The following is a 19637-nucleotide window of genomic DNA, read 5'->3' as shown; positions in this document are numbered from 1 at the left end:
AGGGGAGGCCCAGGACCGGTTCAGAAAATCGTCACTGGTTTTGGCCGTGAGCGGGAATCGAACTTGGGTCGCCGCGTTCGAAGCGCAGCGTGCTCACCGCGAAGCTACACACACACCAACACAGGTGGCTCCATAACATAGCTGCACACGAAAAGTACAAACATAGCCCGGGGTAGCCTACGCAAACGGTTGGTGCAAGCGCTGTTCAGTGAGCACCTATTAAGGTTGGCACGGCTCACGAGGGGGCAGTGTGGCCAGAGAACCACACCCGTCCACCTTTTTCTCCCCCGCCCCCCCCCAAGCTCAGTTGGGATATTTGGCTATGATGTTCCCGTCTGCTTCGTAGCTTGCCTTGTGTCACTACACAGAAAAAATGCACAAGAACATGCGCGCGCACACACACGTACACCACGTCCCACACACACGGAACAACTTGAAAGCCGGAAGATATTGGGGGATCCTCAAATGACCCTAGAAACCAGGGCTCCCCTCCCCCTTCTCCCATTCCTCCTTTCCTCCCAGCCAGGCCCCCCCACCGCCACCCCAAGCTGGCTCTGCATCCCATCCCTTTCCGCCCTCTTACGCACAGACCCCCACCATTACTACCTTGTTAAACGCTTTAAACAAACACGGCTGCAAATTTGGAAAATACGCGCGCACACACGTACGCGCGCACGTGCGCACGCGGGGGAGGGACTAACGTTCAGAAAATTCACACCCACTCCCCCCAACTTCTATACAACGATCATCCGTTCTGATGGATGATCGGACAATGCCTGAAACGTTAAGTTGTAACAACAATAATATATTTTTAAGAAAATCACTTGTCAAAACGATCTCAATAAGCGCGTTCATGTCGTGCAGTGTCTGGAGACGCGGTCGTATTTAAGATGCTCCGCGAATCCAGAGGTTGCCGGTTTGATGTTCCGGAGCGGCAGTTCGTATGTACTGTATGTTGAACTTCTTTCGCACCGTATGAAGGCAACCGTGCAAATCGGAGGTGCGGGGGTAGGACAACAAACTAAGCAAAAAGCAGTTCTAAAGAAATGAGTTTTCAATCTACATTTAAGAGTGCATAGATCCAGGGGCTTCCTAATATCGGTGCGAAGAGCGTTCCAGACGGCCGCAAAAACGCATCTGAAAGCGCGAGATGCGGTGACCGTCTTTGTCTGATGGCGAGCCAAAAGCCGCTGCTGATCGGAAAATTGGCAGGTTTCTGAAACCCTCCTGCGCCGCCTCTAGAATTAATGGGTGGGGTAAAATGTGGGTACTCCCACCACTTTCATGATGTGTGCTCGGCATTGGGAGAGGAGACCAAAATACTCTCTAAGAGCAGCTCTCTAGGGTCCCCTCTAGTGGAAGCCATCCCACCGACAGCGGTGTGAGCAGGCAATTGCGGGGCTGCAACTTTATTCTTACCTATGGACGTACACCATTAACCCGCACAGGGGATATCAGTGGAGTGTCCCGATTCCCAGGTCACGATTCCATTTCAGAAGCTGTTCTTATATTGGTAGAGCCTCCAATTGCTGGAGGAGTGACACGATCCCATAACATCATCATCGGATCGATATTCATAAACGGGTAGGTACATGAATCGCTGCACCCCTGGCATATATTTATATATTTGTTAAGTTCTAACGCACCAATATTTGTTATTAATAACGACGATGGTGGTAAAGTATGTCTGCCTGGTTTATGCAAGACTGCCAAAGATCCCTCAAACTTGTACGCACCATACACACACAAAAACAAAGATCCCCCTATATGGCCTTCAATGGACTGTGGGGGCAAGTGCTCTGAGCAAGTGCTGTGAGCGAGCACCAATGAAGGCCGGCACGGGACACGAGGTGGTGGTTATGGCCAGGCAAACACACCCGATCCCCTTTTTCACCCAGTCCTGAAATTTAAGCACCACACCCGGTACACATTTAAGGCTGAGTCGACCTAGCGCAGGCCAGGGACCTGTTCAGATAATCGTTGCTCATTTGGGCCGCGAGCGGAAACGAACTCGGGTCGTCGGGTTCATAGCGCAGCACACTAACCACACCACGCTCACACACACAAAACAAAAACCCCATGTAACCATACGGACTGGTGAGACAAGCGCCATTCACGAGCACCTATTAAGAACAGCACTTGACTGCTTGAGGGGAAGGTGTGACCAGCACCCCACCCCCCTTGTCTCACCAGCGGTAATGTTTGGAGAATCAAATTTCCTTAAAAAAAATTGGCACGAAATTCGAAAAGGTTGGTGTTTTCATTTCAGCATATTTATCACATTCGGAATAACAAGGGCATCGAGCGGTGGTGCAGCAATTAGTACACTGCACTCTGCCATCGCTGCCGACACACAAAAGGAAACAAAAGTGGACGCATACTATAGATCAACTTAAACGAATCATCCATCGTGGAACTGCGAGGTTAACTTTGTCCATTCTCATGCTCTGAAACGTTAAGGGTTTCCCTATCCATCAATTGCCATGTGACATTTTTCAACAAACCATCATGTGGGAGCTTCTGACACAAGGTCAATAGCGTGTGTATGTATGTGTGCGCGAGAAACGTAGCTTCGATTATGAAATTGCCATTGCTCGTCTTCGTATGGGGAGGGCAGTGTCGCCGCAGAGGCTAGCGCGCTGCCTGCTGTTGAACCTGGCCACCCGCGTTCCAATTCCTGGTCATGGCTAACATCGGTGGCTGAGTGATATATGGGTCCCCTCCCTACATGAGCACCTGGTGCGGGGTGCAGACAATCAGCACTGGGAAGACAAAGGCGACCAGGCACGTTGCGCTGGCGTTGGCTTTCACAGGCGCTCGCTAACAATGCTCGGCCCTGCAAAAGTCTCGCACTTGTGCCGCTGGACGGGAGGTGATCAACAGGCCTCGGTGATGTCATCGGCGTCATCGGCATCATCGGCTGTGTCACACTGGGACGTGGCTTATGGGGGTTGTTTTTTTTCGTCTGCTTTCAGGAGGCAGGGTGGGTGCGTCCCACTAGTTGCGGTGATTTCTCCGCCCGCGGACGCAACGAGCCGCTCCTCACCGCTTGCGGAATGCACATTACCGGGTATTTATGGAGCCCTTTACATGCGTCGGAGAGGAGTAATAGTGATATCGGGCAGCCAAAGGTCTCCCTACGGCACGTGCAGATACTGCGCATGCTTGCCCACTTGCCCGCCAGTCCTGCCTTCCACAGAGCTGTCCCGAGGACGCACGTTCAAGATATTATTGTCCTCGTCGTCATCATGATCGTTACATCATTACCAGCCATATGGTCAATCCCCTCCTGGATGAAGGCCTGCCTCCCACTGAGCTGTCTTGATAAGGCACGGGTTCAAGCCGGGCATGCCAAGCGAGGGGTTAACTGGGCCTGTGGTCGCTTTGCATGCTTGTCGACCTTTGTATCTCCAGCGCTGGTGATAGGCGGTTTGGGCAAAGAGCTACATTCTTTATATGACCCAGATTCGATCCCAGGCCATAATGTATAGCAGGGGTAAAGTGGATTCTGAATCTAGTCTGGGCTTCCCATAGGTCAAACTCTGCCCTAAAAAGCTACTTGGTGCAGCGGGATTATTAGGGATTAAATAATTGACCCCACATCATACCCCCAGGAGTGTCTATAACATGTCGTTATTCAAGATCGTGATTGGGATTCGAGTTGTGGTGAACGGCTGCACCCCGAGTGGCTGTAGGATTCACGCAAACCCCACGCCTACAGCTATAAGTCGGATGCTGCGAGCCGGCAAATCGGTGCACAGCATTCGACGCGGGCATGCGTCACAAGTGCGAGAAAACGATTCCAATCGACTCGTCGGCTGTGCCACCCAGAACGACCAATAAATAAAAAATAATCCTGCATAATACTTTTAACGCAAGCAGTTTTTGTTCACTCTGAGAGTTTGTTGTCGTTCTCCGCACCTCCGTTTGGCGCGGTTGGCTACGTACGGTGCAAAAGAAGTTCAACATACGGTGAGAGAGGTAGAGAGAGATCGATTAAGAGGCATAGGAAACCACGGACAAGCGGGGAAGGCGACAGAAACCGGCGCCACCAACAATTTCCCAAGCTCCGTGGTCCAATATTGAGATCGCTTCCTTTCTCCGCTTCCCTTGCTGCTCGTCCCCTCCCCGCTCCCTCCGCACATAACCCACAACGTCGTGGGCAGCGCAAGTCACGGACATGAGCCACCGCCGCCGTCGCATTACCTTAGTGCGCCCGTTGATGCTGTAGCGGCCCAGGCGGCCCTGGCAGTGCAGGATGAGCTCGTCCATGCGGCTCAGCAGCACGCCGATCATGTCGCATTCGGGCTCGCGGCCCTCCACCCACGCGATCTTGTCCCCGCGGATGACGGCCGAGTCGCGGCGCGGGCTCACCAGCTGGCCATCGCGAAAGCGCCCGCCGGCGTGCAGGGAGCACACCTGCGCCAGCACCGAGTCGCCCAGCGCGGCGCCCAGGAAGCGGTCCACCACGCAGATGCCGTGCTTCTCCATGCAGGGTGACAGGTAGTGCAGCGCCAGCTCGCGCGGCGGCCGCCGGTGCAGGGGGCCCAGCTGGCGCCTGTTGCTGCTGTTGCTGCTGTTGTTGCTGCTGTTGTTGCTGCTGCAGCTGGAGCCGGTGCTGGTGTTGGTTCTGGGAGGTCCAACTGCAACTCCTATACCTACACCTCCTAATCCTACACCCAATCTGCCACCTCCAATTCCTACTCCGACAACTGGCTCTTGATTGTCCGCAGTGTCGTTCCTCCCCTTGTTCTGCTGCTGCTGCTGCGTGTGAAGGAGGTGATTGCTAATTTGGGGCTGACCATGAAGGTCTGGGTTTGAATCCAGGTCAGATTCAGAACGTTCGCATGAAGACGCCGACTGTTGCTGCTTCTGGTTCTGGCCGAGGAGTTCCTGCTGCTGTTGCTGATGATGTTGTTGTTGCTGGGGGCTGGCCGGGAAGGGAGGCAGGCTGGGTGCGATGCCGGCCAGCGTCTGCATCATTCCCTGGCTGCCGCACTGCGGGGCCGAGGCGACACGCTTTAGGCGGCTCGCGTGAAGCAGGGCCAGGTTGCCCGCAAACAGCTCCCCGTCCAGGCGGTTGTCGGAGAAGTTCCTCGTCATCCCGCTTGCGCCGTGCGGGACGAATTGCGGATGATCGACCCTCCCGTCGCCTCCGGCCGATCCAACGTCGCACGGTCCGCCGTCACACGACCACCCCCCTGCGCCAGCAACGGCTGGCGGTGGAATTGCGCAGGCAGCTGCGGTGGCAGCATCCTCGGCAACGGCAGGAGACACCGTAGCAGCGGTAGCAGCTGCAGCAGCAGCAGCAGCACCGGCGACGACTGGAGCAGCAGCAGCAGTAGCAGCAGTAGCAGTGGCAGTGGAGGAGGTGTCACCGCGACCACCACCATCATCATCATCCTCACGAGTAGCACCGTCACCACTGCCAACACCGCTGGCCATCATCTCCTCCATCGCCTCCTCTTCCACCATCTCCTCCGCCTCTTCCTCCACCAGCTCGTCGGCCACCCCCATGTTCCTCAGCCCCTGCATGGCCTCGTCGCGCCGGCACAAGGCCCCCACGAAGATCTGCCTGGGACGAGGCCTCCTGACGAGCGAGAAGTCCCGCGCGGTGCACAGGTGCAGGAACTCGGCCCCGCACTGGTGGCCGCCCTCCATTCAGCACACCGGTGCTGACGATGACAGCTCCACCACTCGCCCAGGCCACTCGCCCCCTGGGCGTGCGGGATGCATGTGTGTGTGTGTGGGCATGTGTGCATGTACGTGTGTATGTAAGTACGCGTACGCACGCAGAATGGGGAGCAGCGGTTAGCGAACTTTGCTATGAACCCAGTGGCACGAGTACCACTCCCAGTCACAGCTGACATCAGTGATAACTGAACCAGTCCTGCCACCCCACCCCACAAGCCTTCACAAATCTACACTAACCAGCGTGGTGAAGTATCGTCAACACAACCCCCCACGAGAGACAGGGCATGGGGAGTCGCTCATCCAGCCATCCAGCAGTGGATTGACAAAGGGCTGTGAATTATACAGCGTTTGCAACCGAGCCTGGGCTCGCATACTCTGCATTATAAATAAACTTCACCTGTCCCGTCTCTGAGTCAAGTCTGCCAGTCATGTGACGTAAATAATGTTGGTCACAGAGACTAGAAGGGCTCACTCATAAATCCACTGTGCAAAAATGTGGTTGACATGGGCCCTGGCTCAAGGAATTAAAAGTCCCTCCCCCCCTCCCTCATGTACAATTTCCCACATTCCACCCCCCCTACCACCCCCCCCCCCCACCGTGTCCCTCTTTGTAGCCCAACATCCGGGCCCACCTTGGGCCTAGTGAACCCCGATGAAGTTGCACCTTCTGCGCACTCGGTCGCTACTCCACGATGGTGTTTTTTGCGAAGGGGAGAAAAATGCCTTCGGGGACTAACTGTCAATGTCGAAGTCTGCTGGCCACGACGAGAAGGCTTCAGGAGGGGCAGTTCGTCTACGCAGTTGAATGAGCGCGGACTACAGTGCTAAACCACTTGGGACCATAGTTTGGGTTGCATGGCCACAATCGCACTAAAGTTGCGCTTGTCTTTAATCTTCCATTCGTGAAGGAGATGTGGCGCATTGGCCTATTGTTGATGTCCTGATGAAGTCACTCCGCTGATAACACCATTTGGGAGAAGGGCAGCGTTAGTCTTAGCCTCACACTTTACAACGTCTTCTAAAGCGTGGTGGTCACTAAAAGGGAAGTTCATACAAAGGTGTACATCGTGAAACATTTTGATTTAAAGCTTTCGTGACTGCAGTAATTCATATTCTTAGTTTTTTCGGTAAAGTCACGTTGAAGAGAAACAACAAAATAACAAAATATATATAAAACAATAAAAAACAATAAAAAATTCTCACGACGTTTCGACCATAACTCAAACGGTCATCATCATTTTTTGAAAAGAGGAGGGGGGAGACGAAATTTGTTTTTATGTATGCTGTCTGAAAGGCACTGTAAGCGTGAACAATCAATCAAGAACTGAAATGATTTATCAAATCTTTCCAATGATTGCTAAGATAGAATCCATCTTCTCGGTTGAAATTGTCTCTGTGTTTGTATATGTGGATAGCCTCATGAACGAATCTCTCATGGAAGCCAGATGGCTTACAAAGAACCTCCGTCTTGGAAAAGTCAATGGCATGTGAGCCTACTGAATTAGAACAATGATCTGCTACAGCCGAGGTGTTGGTCCTACCGTGTTTAAGGTCTGCTTTATGTTCACGAATGCGGTCCGAGATATGGCGTTTGGTTTCTCCAATGTAACTACTACCACAGAGGCAACTTAGTTTGTAGACACCAGGGTATTGTATGTCCGGAATCACATCTTTTACAGACGGAACCAGATCACGGATTTTATGTAATGTGTTGAAACGGACCTGGATCTTGTGTTTATTCAAGATTTTGGAGATCTTTTTTGTGATCCCAGCAATGTAGGGTAAAGTGATGGTTTTGAAAGGCTCCTCAAGAGGGTTCTTCTTCATGGTTTGAGTGATAGCTTTGCGGATTGTATAGTCGGAGTAACCATTATATATATTTTGTTATTTTGTTGTTTCTCTTCAACGTGACTTTACCGAAAAAACTAAGAATATCGTGAAACATGTTTCCTGGACAAGCCCCCTCCAGCTCACAGTCGCACCGCCTGATGAGTTACGTGCGACCAATGCAATTTGAGCCAGTCAAAAATAAAAGCCAGTGCCCTAAAATGTCTAACCATCTTAGTAAACTGAATGTTCAAACTTAAATAAGGAGACGGCCTGGGGCAGTAACGAACACATCGCGGTGACGAGGGAATAAGATGACAGATGGACGAGACCGGTGACGGAATGGCAACCAGAGGAGAAAATGCGCCCGGCATTTTCGACCGCTGCGGAGATGAGCGATGAGATGAGCTCACGTGCAGGATCAATGCGGATTGTGGAATCGCAGGACCTCACGGGTAGCGACGGCGGTGGCCTTTTTATCATCCAGCAGTGGATAGACAATGGCTCAATGATGATGATGATGATTGACATTGTGTATTTACATGTAACTAGCACACGGGAATTGAGCTCCCACTCCGAACACACTCTGTGCTTCAAGGATATGTTGCTAGGCAACGGGATGGTAGTACACGATTTTACCTTGTATAACCAGGTTCAGAAGTTAAAGCGCCGAGGTTAGTCTCATTTGCAAGTGTGACCTAGGCCAACAAAAAATTACAAAAAGCAATTGCGCAAAAGTACAACTAAGCAAATAGAAATCTCAGTAAAAAAAAACTAAATAGAAATCAAACGAATTATTTGGCGATACCGCGTTAGCAGTGGCGCACAATTAACATAAAACGTCAAAACATTCGTCTGCAACACTGGCATCAAAAGAAAGACAATACGTGATGGGCGACGTTTCGCGCACCGGACCATCTCGTTTGTGTGCTATGAAGAAGGGCGACTGCCCGGAACGTCGTTTAAGGCCACACGCAAAGGTCATTGACGAATGCGCTGTGTTATTTTAAGTAGAAATTTAGAGCGTGGCAACTGCGGCGCACACGGATATCATGCAGACACGTCGGCACTTACTGTACGTATCATTATAAACAATGCGCACCATTGCGTGCTATCAATAACCAAATGATTGCAAATATTGCGGATTTACTCTCCAACGTACCGGTGGGCTGAAGTGACTAATTGGCACGTGTCGTTTACGTGGCAAACCTTACTGGCTGTGTCGGGTGGTGTGGAAGTTTTACGACACAACATTAATACTTACGCGATGTAACTCCCCCCCCCCCCCCCCAAAAAAAAACCCCTTTATTCTGATCCACATCATATTACGTTCAGAAACTCACGACAATCGCTGAGACGCTTTATCCGCACGTTCACATCTTCTCTTGCCCAGCAATCGTCTTCTTCTTCTTCTTCACACACCGAGGTGGCCCACTGCGACGATCCGATTCCATGCCGGGGCGATGGAACTCTAAAAACACCGTTGACAAAATAGAGCAGCAATCAAGCCACCACCACCACCACCCCACACCACACACCGAAATAATGCTGGGTTGGTTGGTTGGTGGTGGTGGTGGCGGCCAGCCCTGACCACCCCACCACGCCTTACTCCACTCGAGATAAACACCGCTGATGTTTACTTTGGGATTGCCATTGACGTTGGGCCGCCGGCAATGAAGGGGCCGAAAAAGTTGGGGGTGGTTGGGCAAAGATGCCAACCCCCAAATTGCCCAACGAGCCCTTTCCTGTCACCCGCTATGCTCGACTGCCCCTCCACCTGCCCTTCATGCCCTACCGCCTGCCCTTCCACCCGCCCCTCTGCCTTGCCCACTGTCTTGTCCTTCCACCCGCCCCTCTGCCTTGCCCACTGTCTTGTCCTTCCACCCGCCCTTCTGCCTTGCCCACTGTCTAGTCCTTCCACCCGCTCTTCTGCCTTGCCCACTGCCTTGTCCTTCCACCCGCCCTTCTGCCTTGCCCACTGTCTAGTCCTTCCACCCGCTCTTTTGCCTTGCCCACTGCCTTGTCCTTCCACCCGCCCCTCTGCCTTGCCCACTGTCTAGTCCTTCCACCCGCCCCTCTGCCTTGCCCACTGTCTAGTCCTTCTACCCGCCCCTCTGCCTTGCCCACTGTCTTGTCCTTCCACCCGCCCCTCTGCCTTGCCCACTGTCTAGTCTCCTACCTGCTCGCCACCCCGTGTGCCCGCGCGTCTGTCTCTCGGCGCGTTTCTCTCCCCTCGTCTGAGGCTTTCGCTCTCTCCTCGTGCCCTTGTCTCTGTCCGTCACCACCCTCACCACCCCCAACAACAACAACACCACCGACACCACCCTCCCTCCGCCCTCAAGCCGTCTCCTGTCAGTATCTCCGAGTGTAACGTGTGTCCACGTGAGTCCGTGTCTCGCCACGTGTCACTTGCCTCCGGGGCAGTATCTCCAGCTGTCTCTCACTCCGCCCGCTCTGTTATCCGTCCCGACTGTCCGCGTCTCACCCCCCCCGGGGGAGGGGGTCTCCCAAAGTGTCTCCGTCTGTCCACGTGTCTCCACGTGTCTGCGCGTGTCTCGGTGTCTGCGCGTGTCTCAACGTCTGTCTCGCCACGCGTCGCTCTGTCGTCTCCCGACTCTCGCTCTGCCTCGTGCGTATGCGTCTCCCTCTCTCTCTCTCTGCCTGTGTGTGTCTGTCCGTGTCCCCGTGTCTGTCCGTGTCCCCCCGCCACCCCGAGTGTCTCCCCGAGTGTCTCCCCGCGTCTCCCCCCCCTCCTCCTCCCCACCCCCTCCTCCCGCTGGGAGGTGAAACGCCGAGCGCTTCCGCGTGACGCCCGTTGCGCGGTGACGTCATGACGCACACCGCGGCGTCCGTTGCGCGGCCGACGTCGCGACGCACGCCGCGGCGTCCGTTGCGCGGTAACGTCACGACGCACGCCGCAGCGTCCGTTGCGCGGTGACGTCACGACGCAGCGTCCGTTGCGCGGTGACGTCATCGCGTTCGACGACGGCTCTCGGAGAAGCTGAGCGAGTGATTTTGTGTTTTTTTTGTCGAGCAACGATCGGGATGGCCGGGGAACCATCGCGCACCAACAGGTGTTGTAGGTTATGTTGTCAGCAAGGCTTACACATTGCAACAACAACAATAACATCCATTGCCGTGCGGTACTATGCCGCAACGTCTCTCCGCTATCCGCCCTTCTCAGCGTGGCTTGAAGTACGGTCAGATAACAACCACTCCCCTCCCCTTTGCGGGAGGTACTCATCCAGCAGCGGATTTAACAAAACGACTGCGCGCCTGTGCACGCGTTCGTCTTCGAATGCGGCCGTGCGTGGTGGTGCTGGCCACGCACAACCCCCTCGTGTGCCACAGTGCCGGCCTTCGTAGGTGCTCGCTCACAGCACTTGCCCCCTCTGCAGTCGACACAAGCACTGCTTCTCCCCAATGTTCCGGTTGGAATTGATAGTTTTTCATTGTTTCATTTATTTCGTATAGCCCTGTGAGCCATTCGGCTCTTGAATCGGGTGCAACCGCAACAAACAAAAAAGCTAAAACATGAACAAGAAAACATCTTAAAGTGACTTTGTGCATGTGCAAACAGAAAATCTAGGAAAAAACATCAAAATATTCCTGAAATAGCACCGTACACCAACGCTGTGTGCAAAAATCCCAGTGGGATGCAAGTCAAACAACAACAACAAGAAAACTTAGATTAAGGCCATCAGTCTAACTCTGTACTACAATAAACAAAAACATGGCCAAACCAAAAAACTTTTAGAAATCACCAAAATAAAGCCATAAATGCAATGTAACAGTGATCATAGGAACTGTGACCGAATTTTTTACAATAAAAGCTACCATACTGCCTCTACTTGATTACTGTGATATCGTGTATAAATCAGCCCCAAGTAATGTACTGAAGAAGCTCGATTCCATCTATCACTCGGCCTTAAGATTTGCATTGAACTGCCCATATAGGACTCACCACTGTGATATCTACATTGGGTCAAACTTAACATCTCTTAATGTTCGACGGCTTGTGCACCAGATCTTATTTATTCACGATGTACTTACAAAAAAATCCGCAGACTACCTACTGGATCTCCTCTCTGTTTCAAAGAACAAATTTGACCTCAGGTCTTCGCTCATTTACTAGCTTCACATTCCCTATTGCCGTACAAAAACCGGAGGAAGGGCCTTTGCTATTGATGCTCCCAGGGTCTGGAATGCTATTGCCAATAAACTGCAACTTGAATCACTACCTATGAGATCTTCACTCAAAACTGCTCTAGAGGAGTTGTACACCCCTAGCTGCCACTGCTATTCAGTGGCCTAAAATAAAATGTTTCGCTCCGGATGACCGCTGCAAAGTATTATCTGTATTTTGATTTAGTGTGCTGACCTTAAAGGTGCATTGAAAAATTTGATACTCCGACTGATGCTCCTGTTGTTGTGGAGTGACTCATGCAGCCAGCTATGGCTCTAGGGTTTGGTGTTACATGTTATTTATGTAGTTTATTGTAAAAAATTCGGTCGGAGTCCCTATGATCACTGTTACATTGCATTTATGGCTTTATTTTGGTGATTTCGAAAACGATTTTTTGGTTTGGCCATGTTTTTGTTTATTGTAGTACGGAGTTAGACTGATGGCCTTAATCTTAGTTGTCTTGTGGCTGTTGTTGTTTGACTTGCATCCCACTGGGATTTTTGCACACAGCGTTGGTGTACGGTGCTATTTCAGGAATATTTTGATGTTTTTTTCCTGGATTTTCTGTTTGCACAGTCACATAGTCACTTTAAGATGTTTTCTTGTTCATGGGGGACCCTTGTAAGTTTGTATTCATCATTCCAGCATCGCCTGCTTGAAACAAACGATGATGGATCATCACCGTTCCAGAATGCACCCGGGACGGTGCTGATATAATAACAACAACGCCAGTGTGCTCGTGTGTGCGTGTGTGTGCAAGTTATGTTTTTTTGTGTGACAAACCTCGCTATCTTGTTTATCGATCATAAACAGAGACAAAAGCCGCGAACACCGATCACGGATGACATCGGTGTAGCGAGTGATGATAAGAACCTCGTCTTTTGGGCCATCCCCTTAATTCTATATCTAACTCGGTCGAAAACGCAAAGCGCTGTGTTGCCTGTGTTTACGTGCTGTAACATCAACACTGAGACAGAGAGAGAGAGACAAAGGCGTGTCGACAATAAAAGGGGTCGCTGGCACATGCAAATCGTTGTTACTATTATCAACCATCGCCATCCGCGTCATGCCGTGGCCTACGTGCGTCGAGCGAGCGCGACGAGAGGGCGCACGTGGACTTTAGCACCGCGCTAATGGCTCTCTCCGCCCCGCCTGTGTCTGTGTGAACACCAGAGTTATGCAGGTGTGAAACCACCCACACATACCTGTGTGGTGGGGGGGAGCGGTGGTGTATGTGTGTGTGTGGTAAGTGTGCGAGTGGTGTGTGGGGGGGGGGGGGTGGTGTGGTGGGGGGGAAGCGGTGGTGTGTGTGTGGTCTCTGTGGTGAGTGTGGTGTGTGTGTGTGGTGTCTGTGGTGAGTGTGTGTGTGGGGTGTGCGTGTGGTGTGTGGGGGGAGCGGTGGTGTGTGTGTGTGGTGTCTGTGGTGAGTGTGTGTGGTGAGTGTGCGTGTGGTGTGTGGGGGGGGAGCGGTGGTGTGTGTGGTGTCTGTGGTGAGTGTGTGTGTGGTGTGTGTGCGTGTGGTGTGTGGGGGGGGAGCGGTGGTGTTAGTGATTATCGCGCTGCGCTACGAACCGACGGACCCGTGTTCGATTCCCGCTCACGGACGATTGTTTGAACCGGTTCTGGGCCAACCCTAGGCCGACTCAGCCTCAAATGAGTGCCTGGTGCGGTGTGTAAACATCGCCACCGGGGAGACAAAGGCGGCCGGGCGTGGCGCTGGCCACCCACCCCCTCGTGTGCCACAGTGCCGGCCTTCATAGGTGCTCGCTAACAGCACTTGCCCCAACAGTCTGTTACAAGCTACACGTGGCGGGGGGATCTTTAATTTGTGTCAAGATCTTGCACAGACGTTTAGTAGTGTGGTCATAATAAAGGTTTTTGGGTTCGATCGCGTTATTTATAAATGTGTCGTAACCCTCCACCACCCGACACGGCCAAACAGTAAAAATTGTGTCACGTTTACAAATGACAAATAGTTCACTACTTTAGCCCACCGGTGTGTTGAAGAGTGAATCAACATCATTTAAAATTTGAGTACGACGTTTCGCTGGTAATTACATCCAGCATCATCGGGCAATTCGCCAGAATGGTGAAGCCCTCACTTGCTCCCGGTCTTAATGAGTTAAATTATGACGTCACCCTGCTGCTGCTCTATTTAAGACCGGGAGCAAACGAGGGCTTTACCATTCTGGCGAATTGCCCGATGATGCTGGATGTAATTACCAGCGAAACGTCGTACTCAAATTTTAAATGATGTTGATTCACTCTTCAACACACCGGTGGGCTAAAGCAGTGAACTATTTGTCCTTTGTAAACGTGACACATTTTTTAGTGTTTGGCCGTGTCGGGTGGTGGAGGGTTACGACACATTTATAAATAACGCGATCTAACCCAAAAACCTTTATTATGAATAATATTGGTCGCGAAAGCCTACGCGTTAAACTAGTAGTGTGGTTCATATTCTTAGTTTTTTCGGTAAAGTCACGTTGAAGAGAAACAACAAAATAATAAAATATATATAAAACAATAAAAAATTATCACGACGTTTCGACCATAACTCAAACGGTCATCTTCAGGTGTGTTGGTTTGCATAAATTTATTTTTAAACGGCTCATTTATTTATTTATAAAAAAAAACGTTAGCGCCACGCGCAGCGATTTGGCAGTTTACCCAGGACTAGTCCATCTATATTCTGAAAAGAGGAGGGGGGAGACGAAATTTTTTATAATGTATGCTGTCTGAAAGCCACTGTAAGCATGAACAATCAATTAAGAACTGAAATGGTTTATCAAATCTTTCCAATGATTGCTAAGATAGAATCCATCTTCTCGGCTGAAATTGTCAATTTCAACCGAGAAGAAATTGTCAATTTCAACCGAGAAGATGGATTCTATCTTAGCAATCATTGGAAAGATTTGATAAACCATTTCAGTTTTTAATTGATTGTTCACGCTTACAGTGGCTTTCAGACAGCATACATTATAAAAAAATTCGTCTCCCCCCTCCTCTTTTCAGAATATAGATGGACTAGTCCTGGGTAAACTGCCAAATCGCTGCGCGTGGTGCTAACGTTTTTATAAATAAATAAATGCGCCGTTTAAAAATAAATTTATGCAAACCAACACACCTGAAGATGACCGTTTGAGTTATGGTCGAAACGTCGTGATAATTTTTTTATTATTCTTAGTTTTTTCGGTAAAGTCACGTTGAAGAGAAACAACAAAATAACAAAATATATATAAAACAATAAAAAATTCTCACGACGTTTCGACCATAACTCAAACGGTCATCATCAGGTGTGTCGGTTTGCATAAATTTATTTTTAAACGGCAAATTTATTTATTTATAAAAAAACGTTGGCGTCACGCGCAGCGATTGGCAGTTTGCCCAGGACTAGTCCATCTATTTTTTGAAAAGAGGAGGGGGGAGACGAAATTTTTTTTTATGTATGCTGTCTGAAAGCCACTGTAAGCGTGAACAATCAATCAAGAACTGAAATGATTTATCAAATCTTTCCAATGATTGCTAAGATAGAATCCATCTTCTCGGTTGAAATTGTCTCTGTGCTTGTATATGTGGATAGCCTCATGAACGAATCTCTCATGGAAGCCAGATGGCTTACAAAGAACCTCCGTCTTGGAAAAGTCAATGGCATGTGAGCCTACTGAATTAGAACAATGATCTGCTACGGCCGAGGTGTTGGTCCTACCGTGTTTAAGGTCTGCTTTATGTTCACGAATGCGGTCCGAGACATGGCGTTTGGTTTCTCCAATGTAACTACTACCACAGAGGCAACTTAGTTTGTAGACACCAGGGTATTGTATGTCCGGAATCACATCTTTTACAGACGGAACCAGATCACGGATTTTATGTAATGTGTTGAAACGGACCTGGATCTTGTGTTTATTCAAGATTTTGGAGATCTTTTTTGTGATCCCAGCAATGTACACATTACATAAAATCCGTGATCTGGTTCCGTCTGTAAAAGATGTGATTCCGGACATGCAATACCCTGGTGTCTACAAACTAAGTTGCCTCTGTGGTAGTAGTTACATTGGAGAAACCAAACGCCATGTCTCGGACCGCATTCGTGAACATAAAGCAGACCTTAAACACGGTAGGACCAACACCTCGGCCGTAGCAGATCATTGTTCTAATTCAGTAGGCTCACATGCCATTGACTTTTCCAAGACGGAGGTTCTTTGCAAGCCATCTGGCTTCCATGAGAGATTCGTTCATGAGGCTATCCACATATACAAGCACAGAGACAATTTCAACCGAGAAGATGGATTCTATCTTAGCAATCATTGGAAAGATTTGATAAATCATTTCAGTTCTTGATTGATTGTTCACGCTTACAGTGGCTTTCAGACAGCATACATAAAAAAAAATTTCGTCTCCCCCCTCCTCTTTTCAAAAAATAGATGGACTAGTCCTGGGCAAACTGCCAATCGCTGCGCGTGACGCCAACGTTTTTTTTATAAATAAATAAATTTGCCGTTTAAAAATACATTTATGCAAACCGACACACCTGATGATGACCGTTTGAGTTATGGTCGAAACGTCGTGAGAATTTTTTTATTGTTTTATATATATATTTTGTTATTTTGTTGTTTCTCTTCAACGTGACTTTACCGAAAAAACTAAGAATATGAATTACTGCAGTCACGAAAGCTTTAAATCAATTTTTTTTATTGTTTTATATATTTTATTATTTTGTTGTTTCTCTTCAACGTGACTTTACCGAAAAAACTAAGAATATGAATTACTGCAGTCACGAAAGCTTTAAATCAAAATTTAGTAGTGTGGTGTTTAGCGCACTGCGAACCTGGCAACCCGAGTTAGATTCCTGCTCGTGGCCAATTCCAGTGACGATTCTTTGAACCGGTCCTGGACTTCTCCCCCCCCCCTACCTAGGTTGACTCGGTCTCAAATGTGTACCCGGTGTGGTGTGTGAACATCGCCACCGGGGAGACAAAGGCCGCCGGGCGTGTGCCGTGCCGGCCTTTATGGGTGCTCGCTAACAGCACTTGCTCAACAATCTTGTTGATGGCTGTAGGGTAAAATCTTTTGTCTGTTGTTGTTGTCGCCGTTTGTGTGTGTAAAGATCACGGCCAGACATCAACACACGAACTCTCCCTTGCGTAACACAACGAGTCTTATCATTATACTTCATAGAAAACGAATGTTTAACAAGCCCTGACTTTGTGGATGTGACCTATGATACAATTGGCCTGGAAAGGCCACAAGGCTGATGAACTCAAACATATAAAAACTATACTTAAAATAAAGCATAGCCACGTATGCGTATTATACAGGAGTATAATAATCACATTGTCATCAGCCACTGTCAATCAACTGCTGAATGAAGGCCTCCCCCAAGCCGTCGCTACACCTTGACCCAAGCCCACTTACGTTCCTTAAGAGCAATAGTTTTAATGACTAGGGTGTGTACTCATATATGTAGATACTACTGACTCTATTGTATGTAGGGTGTGTAGGCATATACGTAGCTACTACTGACTATTTAATGTAGGGTGTGTAGGTAAATATGTAGATACTACTACTATTGTATGTAGGCATATTTGTAGATACTACTGACTTGTAATTAAGCATATATGTAGATACGACTGACCATTGTGTGTAGGGTGTGTAGGCATATATGTAAATACAGTACTACTGACTCTTGTGTGTAGGGGTCCACTTTCTATAAGTTTTAGATTCAAACCTTCTAAAAGGCTATCATTTATCTTCTCTGGTTCTTTCGGTAAAGTCACGTAGAATGAGAATAAAATAATAAATTGATAAAATAAAATAACACAATAATATTCTCTCATTCTACGTGACTTTACCGAAAGAACCAGAGAAGATGAATCATTGCAGTCACGAAAGCTTTAAATCGAAGGCTATCATTTAGTTGACGAACAAACGGAACGCCGGGCGTTTATAATAGACGCTACACGAAACTATCTGAGAAGTTTAATGTTAGGGATAAATTACAGAGGAAACAAACATTTGATTTTAAGGCGTCTCCCACCAGTCTCAATGTACTTCTGGAACGTTTGAACTCTCCTCCACGGCCCACTTGCCTGCTCAGTCGCCCTTCGAGAGTGACAAGATGTAATAAACATCAGTGGAGTATCTATAATTATATCACCCTGCGTATATGTTACAGAACTTCGCCATGTCTCACTTGTTTATCCATTGTCGTCCTTCCCCCATTGTTATATCGGAATTGTGCTCTCGGCGCCGTGTCATCGCCACCGCTTTCATCTTTGCTTGATCCACCAACTCCCCGTCTGCAACACGCTGTGGCTGCTGCTGCTATATTATAATCAGCTTGTACTAGGTGAAATGCAAGTGTGCCGGGCTTTCAGGGGCAAAGGTGTGGAGCGGTGGGACGCAGTGATTAGCGCGTCGCTCAACGAACCCGGCAGCAGTGAGCCAATTCCGAGACCGGGCATCATCCCGGATGATTTGGCGCACGTGCAATGGGCGCATCGTATACAGCCGAGGGGGTGCAGCATATCAGTTAGCGCACTGAACCCGGCTACCCGAGCGCGGTTCTCGGCCACGGCTAGCATTTAGGTCAGCGAGATGTGAACACATATAGCGGACGGACGGACTGACATGGGAATGCGGCGCTGTGTTGGTTTACTTACTGCTGCTTATTTTCTCTACAACGTCTCAATTATTATTTTATAGGCAGACTCGAGAAAGGTCTTCAACGGAACAGGGACAGCACGGACGTCTTGTGTGGCGGAAGAGTTCCAGGCTTGAGAGGGCAGCAGCGGAGATTCCACCTCCCAGCACGATTTCCAAAGATTGGTTCGATCCGGTCACGCCGTGGTGATATTTATGCATCCGTGTTAAATTGTCCACGTTGAACAGTAAATGTGCGGTGCAGACATACCTAACTTAATGGACCATATCTCCGAGGTAAAAATAAATCTTAAAGCCGAGCCCATTCCATGAGGCATTCATGTTATCAGCACCCACATCAGCCACACACCTCCCTAACATAGATACACAAACGCGAGGAGTTGGCAACGCTTATTCACTCGAGCTGAAAGCGTTCATGAATCAGCTCCGTCTGCCTCAGATGTACCGGGAGGAAACTCTGCATCTCGTAAACGTGCCAATGAATAACTAAACACGAGTGTAAAATGTTGCTGCTTTTAAGGACGTGTGCCCCAAGGCCGTAATTATAATATATATTGGGGGACACACATCTCCCCCCCAATATTTAAATGTGCTCAAAATGTCCCCCCCAATATATTGCTATAAAAAAATAAAAAAATAATCATTACTATGCTATGTAAATAAAAACAATTTGCTAAACCTTGCCCACAATATCTGGACTTGTCTTCATATATCTCAATGCATAGATTTCTGTTTATATGATTGTGGTTATGGTTGTACTTTATTCATCCCTAATCTCTGCCATTACATACAATGAAACAAGAAATGGTAAAAAAAGTAAAATCAGAGCAATGTAATACAATACACTATTAGACATTATTGTAAAAAAAAAAGTAAATCCCATGTGTTAGTGGATTTTTTATATTTTAGGCAGGAAATGTGTTTTCAAATTTAGATTTTTTTTCTGGGTTGGGACCCCCAGACCCCCTGGAAGATTTGGTCCCCACCCCAATGTTGACTCCATGGCTGCGGCCTTGGTGCGCCCTATTGGAAACCGGCCAAATCTATCACCAACAAAAGCAACGACGAATATTTGCAAATACGCAAAAACACGTTACCCTGCCAGACATCCTTCGGCCTCCATACTGAAAATTAAGCAATGAAACACTTCCAAAGGCAAAGCCGCACGTTGGAAAGCGTGACATGATCAATCGGTATGGCAAGAATCGTCCTAATCTTTGTTTAATCCATTTGGGTTCCACGGCTTAAAGCGCCACCTGGCGGCTAC

At 49.0% G+C, this 19637-nt stretch overlaps 1 protein-coding gene across 2 annotated transcripts in view; it reads right to left on the bottom strand.

The window, feature by feature from the left end:
* LOC116947785 (uncharacterized) overlaps positions 1-10259 on the bottom strand; it is a 42073-nt gene extending 31814 nt beyond the window's left edge. Inside the window, exons 1-3 of one of the 2 annotated variants that reach the window (XM_076071062.1) lie at positions 9935-10259; positions 8865-8992; positions 4207-5717 (exon numbers count right to left, since the gene is read on the bottom strand). In XM_076071062.1, the coding sequence (XP_075927177.1) occupies positions 4207-5661 (1455 nt within the window). In that variant the 5' untranslated portion in view covers positions 5662-5717; positions 8865-8992; positions 9935-10259. Of the gene's footprint in view, positions 1-4206; positions 5718-8864; positions 8993-9700; positions 9848-9934 lie in introns of those variants that run through there. The other variant, XM_032963932.2, reaches the window with a different exon arrangement.
* Positions 10260-19637: the final 9378 nt, after the last annotated feature.

The sequence above is a fragment of the Petromyzon marinus genome, chromosome 31 (genome assembly GCF_048934315.1).
Source record: "Petromyzon marinus isolate PM22_M1 ecotype Great Lakes invasive population chromosome 31, UKy_Petmar_22M1.pri1.0, whole genome shotgun sequence".
NCBI classification, from domain to species: domain Eukaryota; kingdom Metazoa; phylum Chordata; class Hyperoartia; order Petromyzontiformes; family Petromyzontidae; genus Petromyzon; species Petromyzon marinus.
Note: the sequence above shows the minus strand (reverse complement) of the source record. Positions and strands in the feature narration are given on the sequence as shown.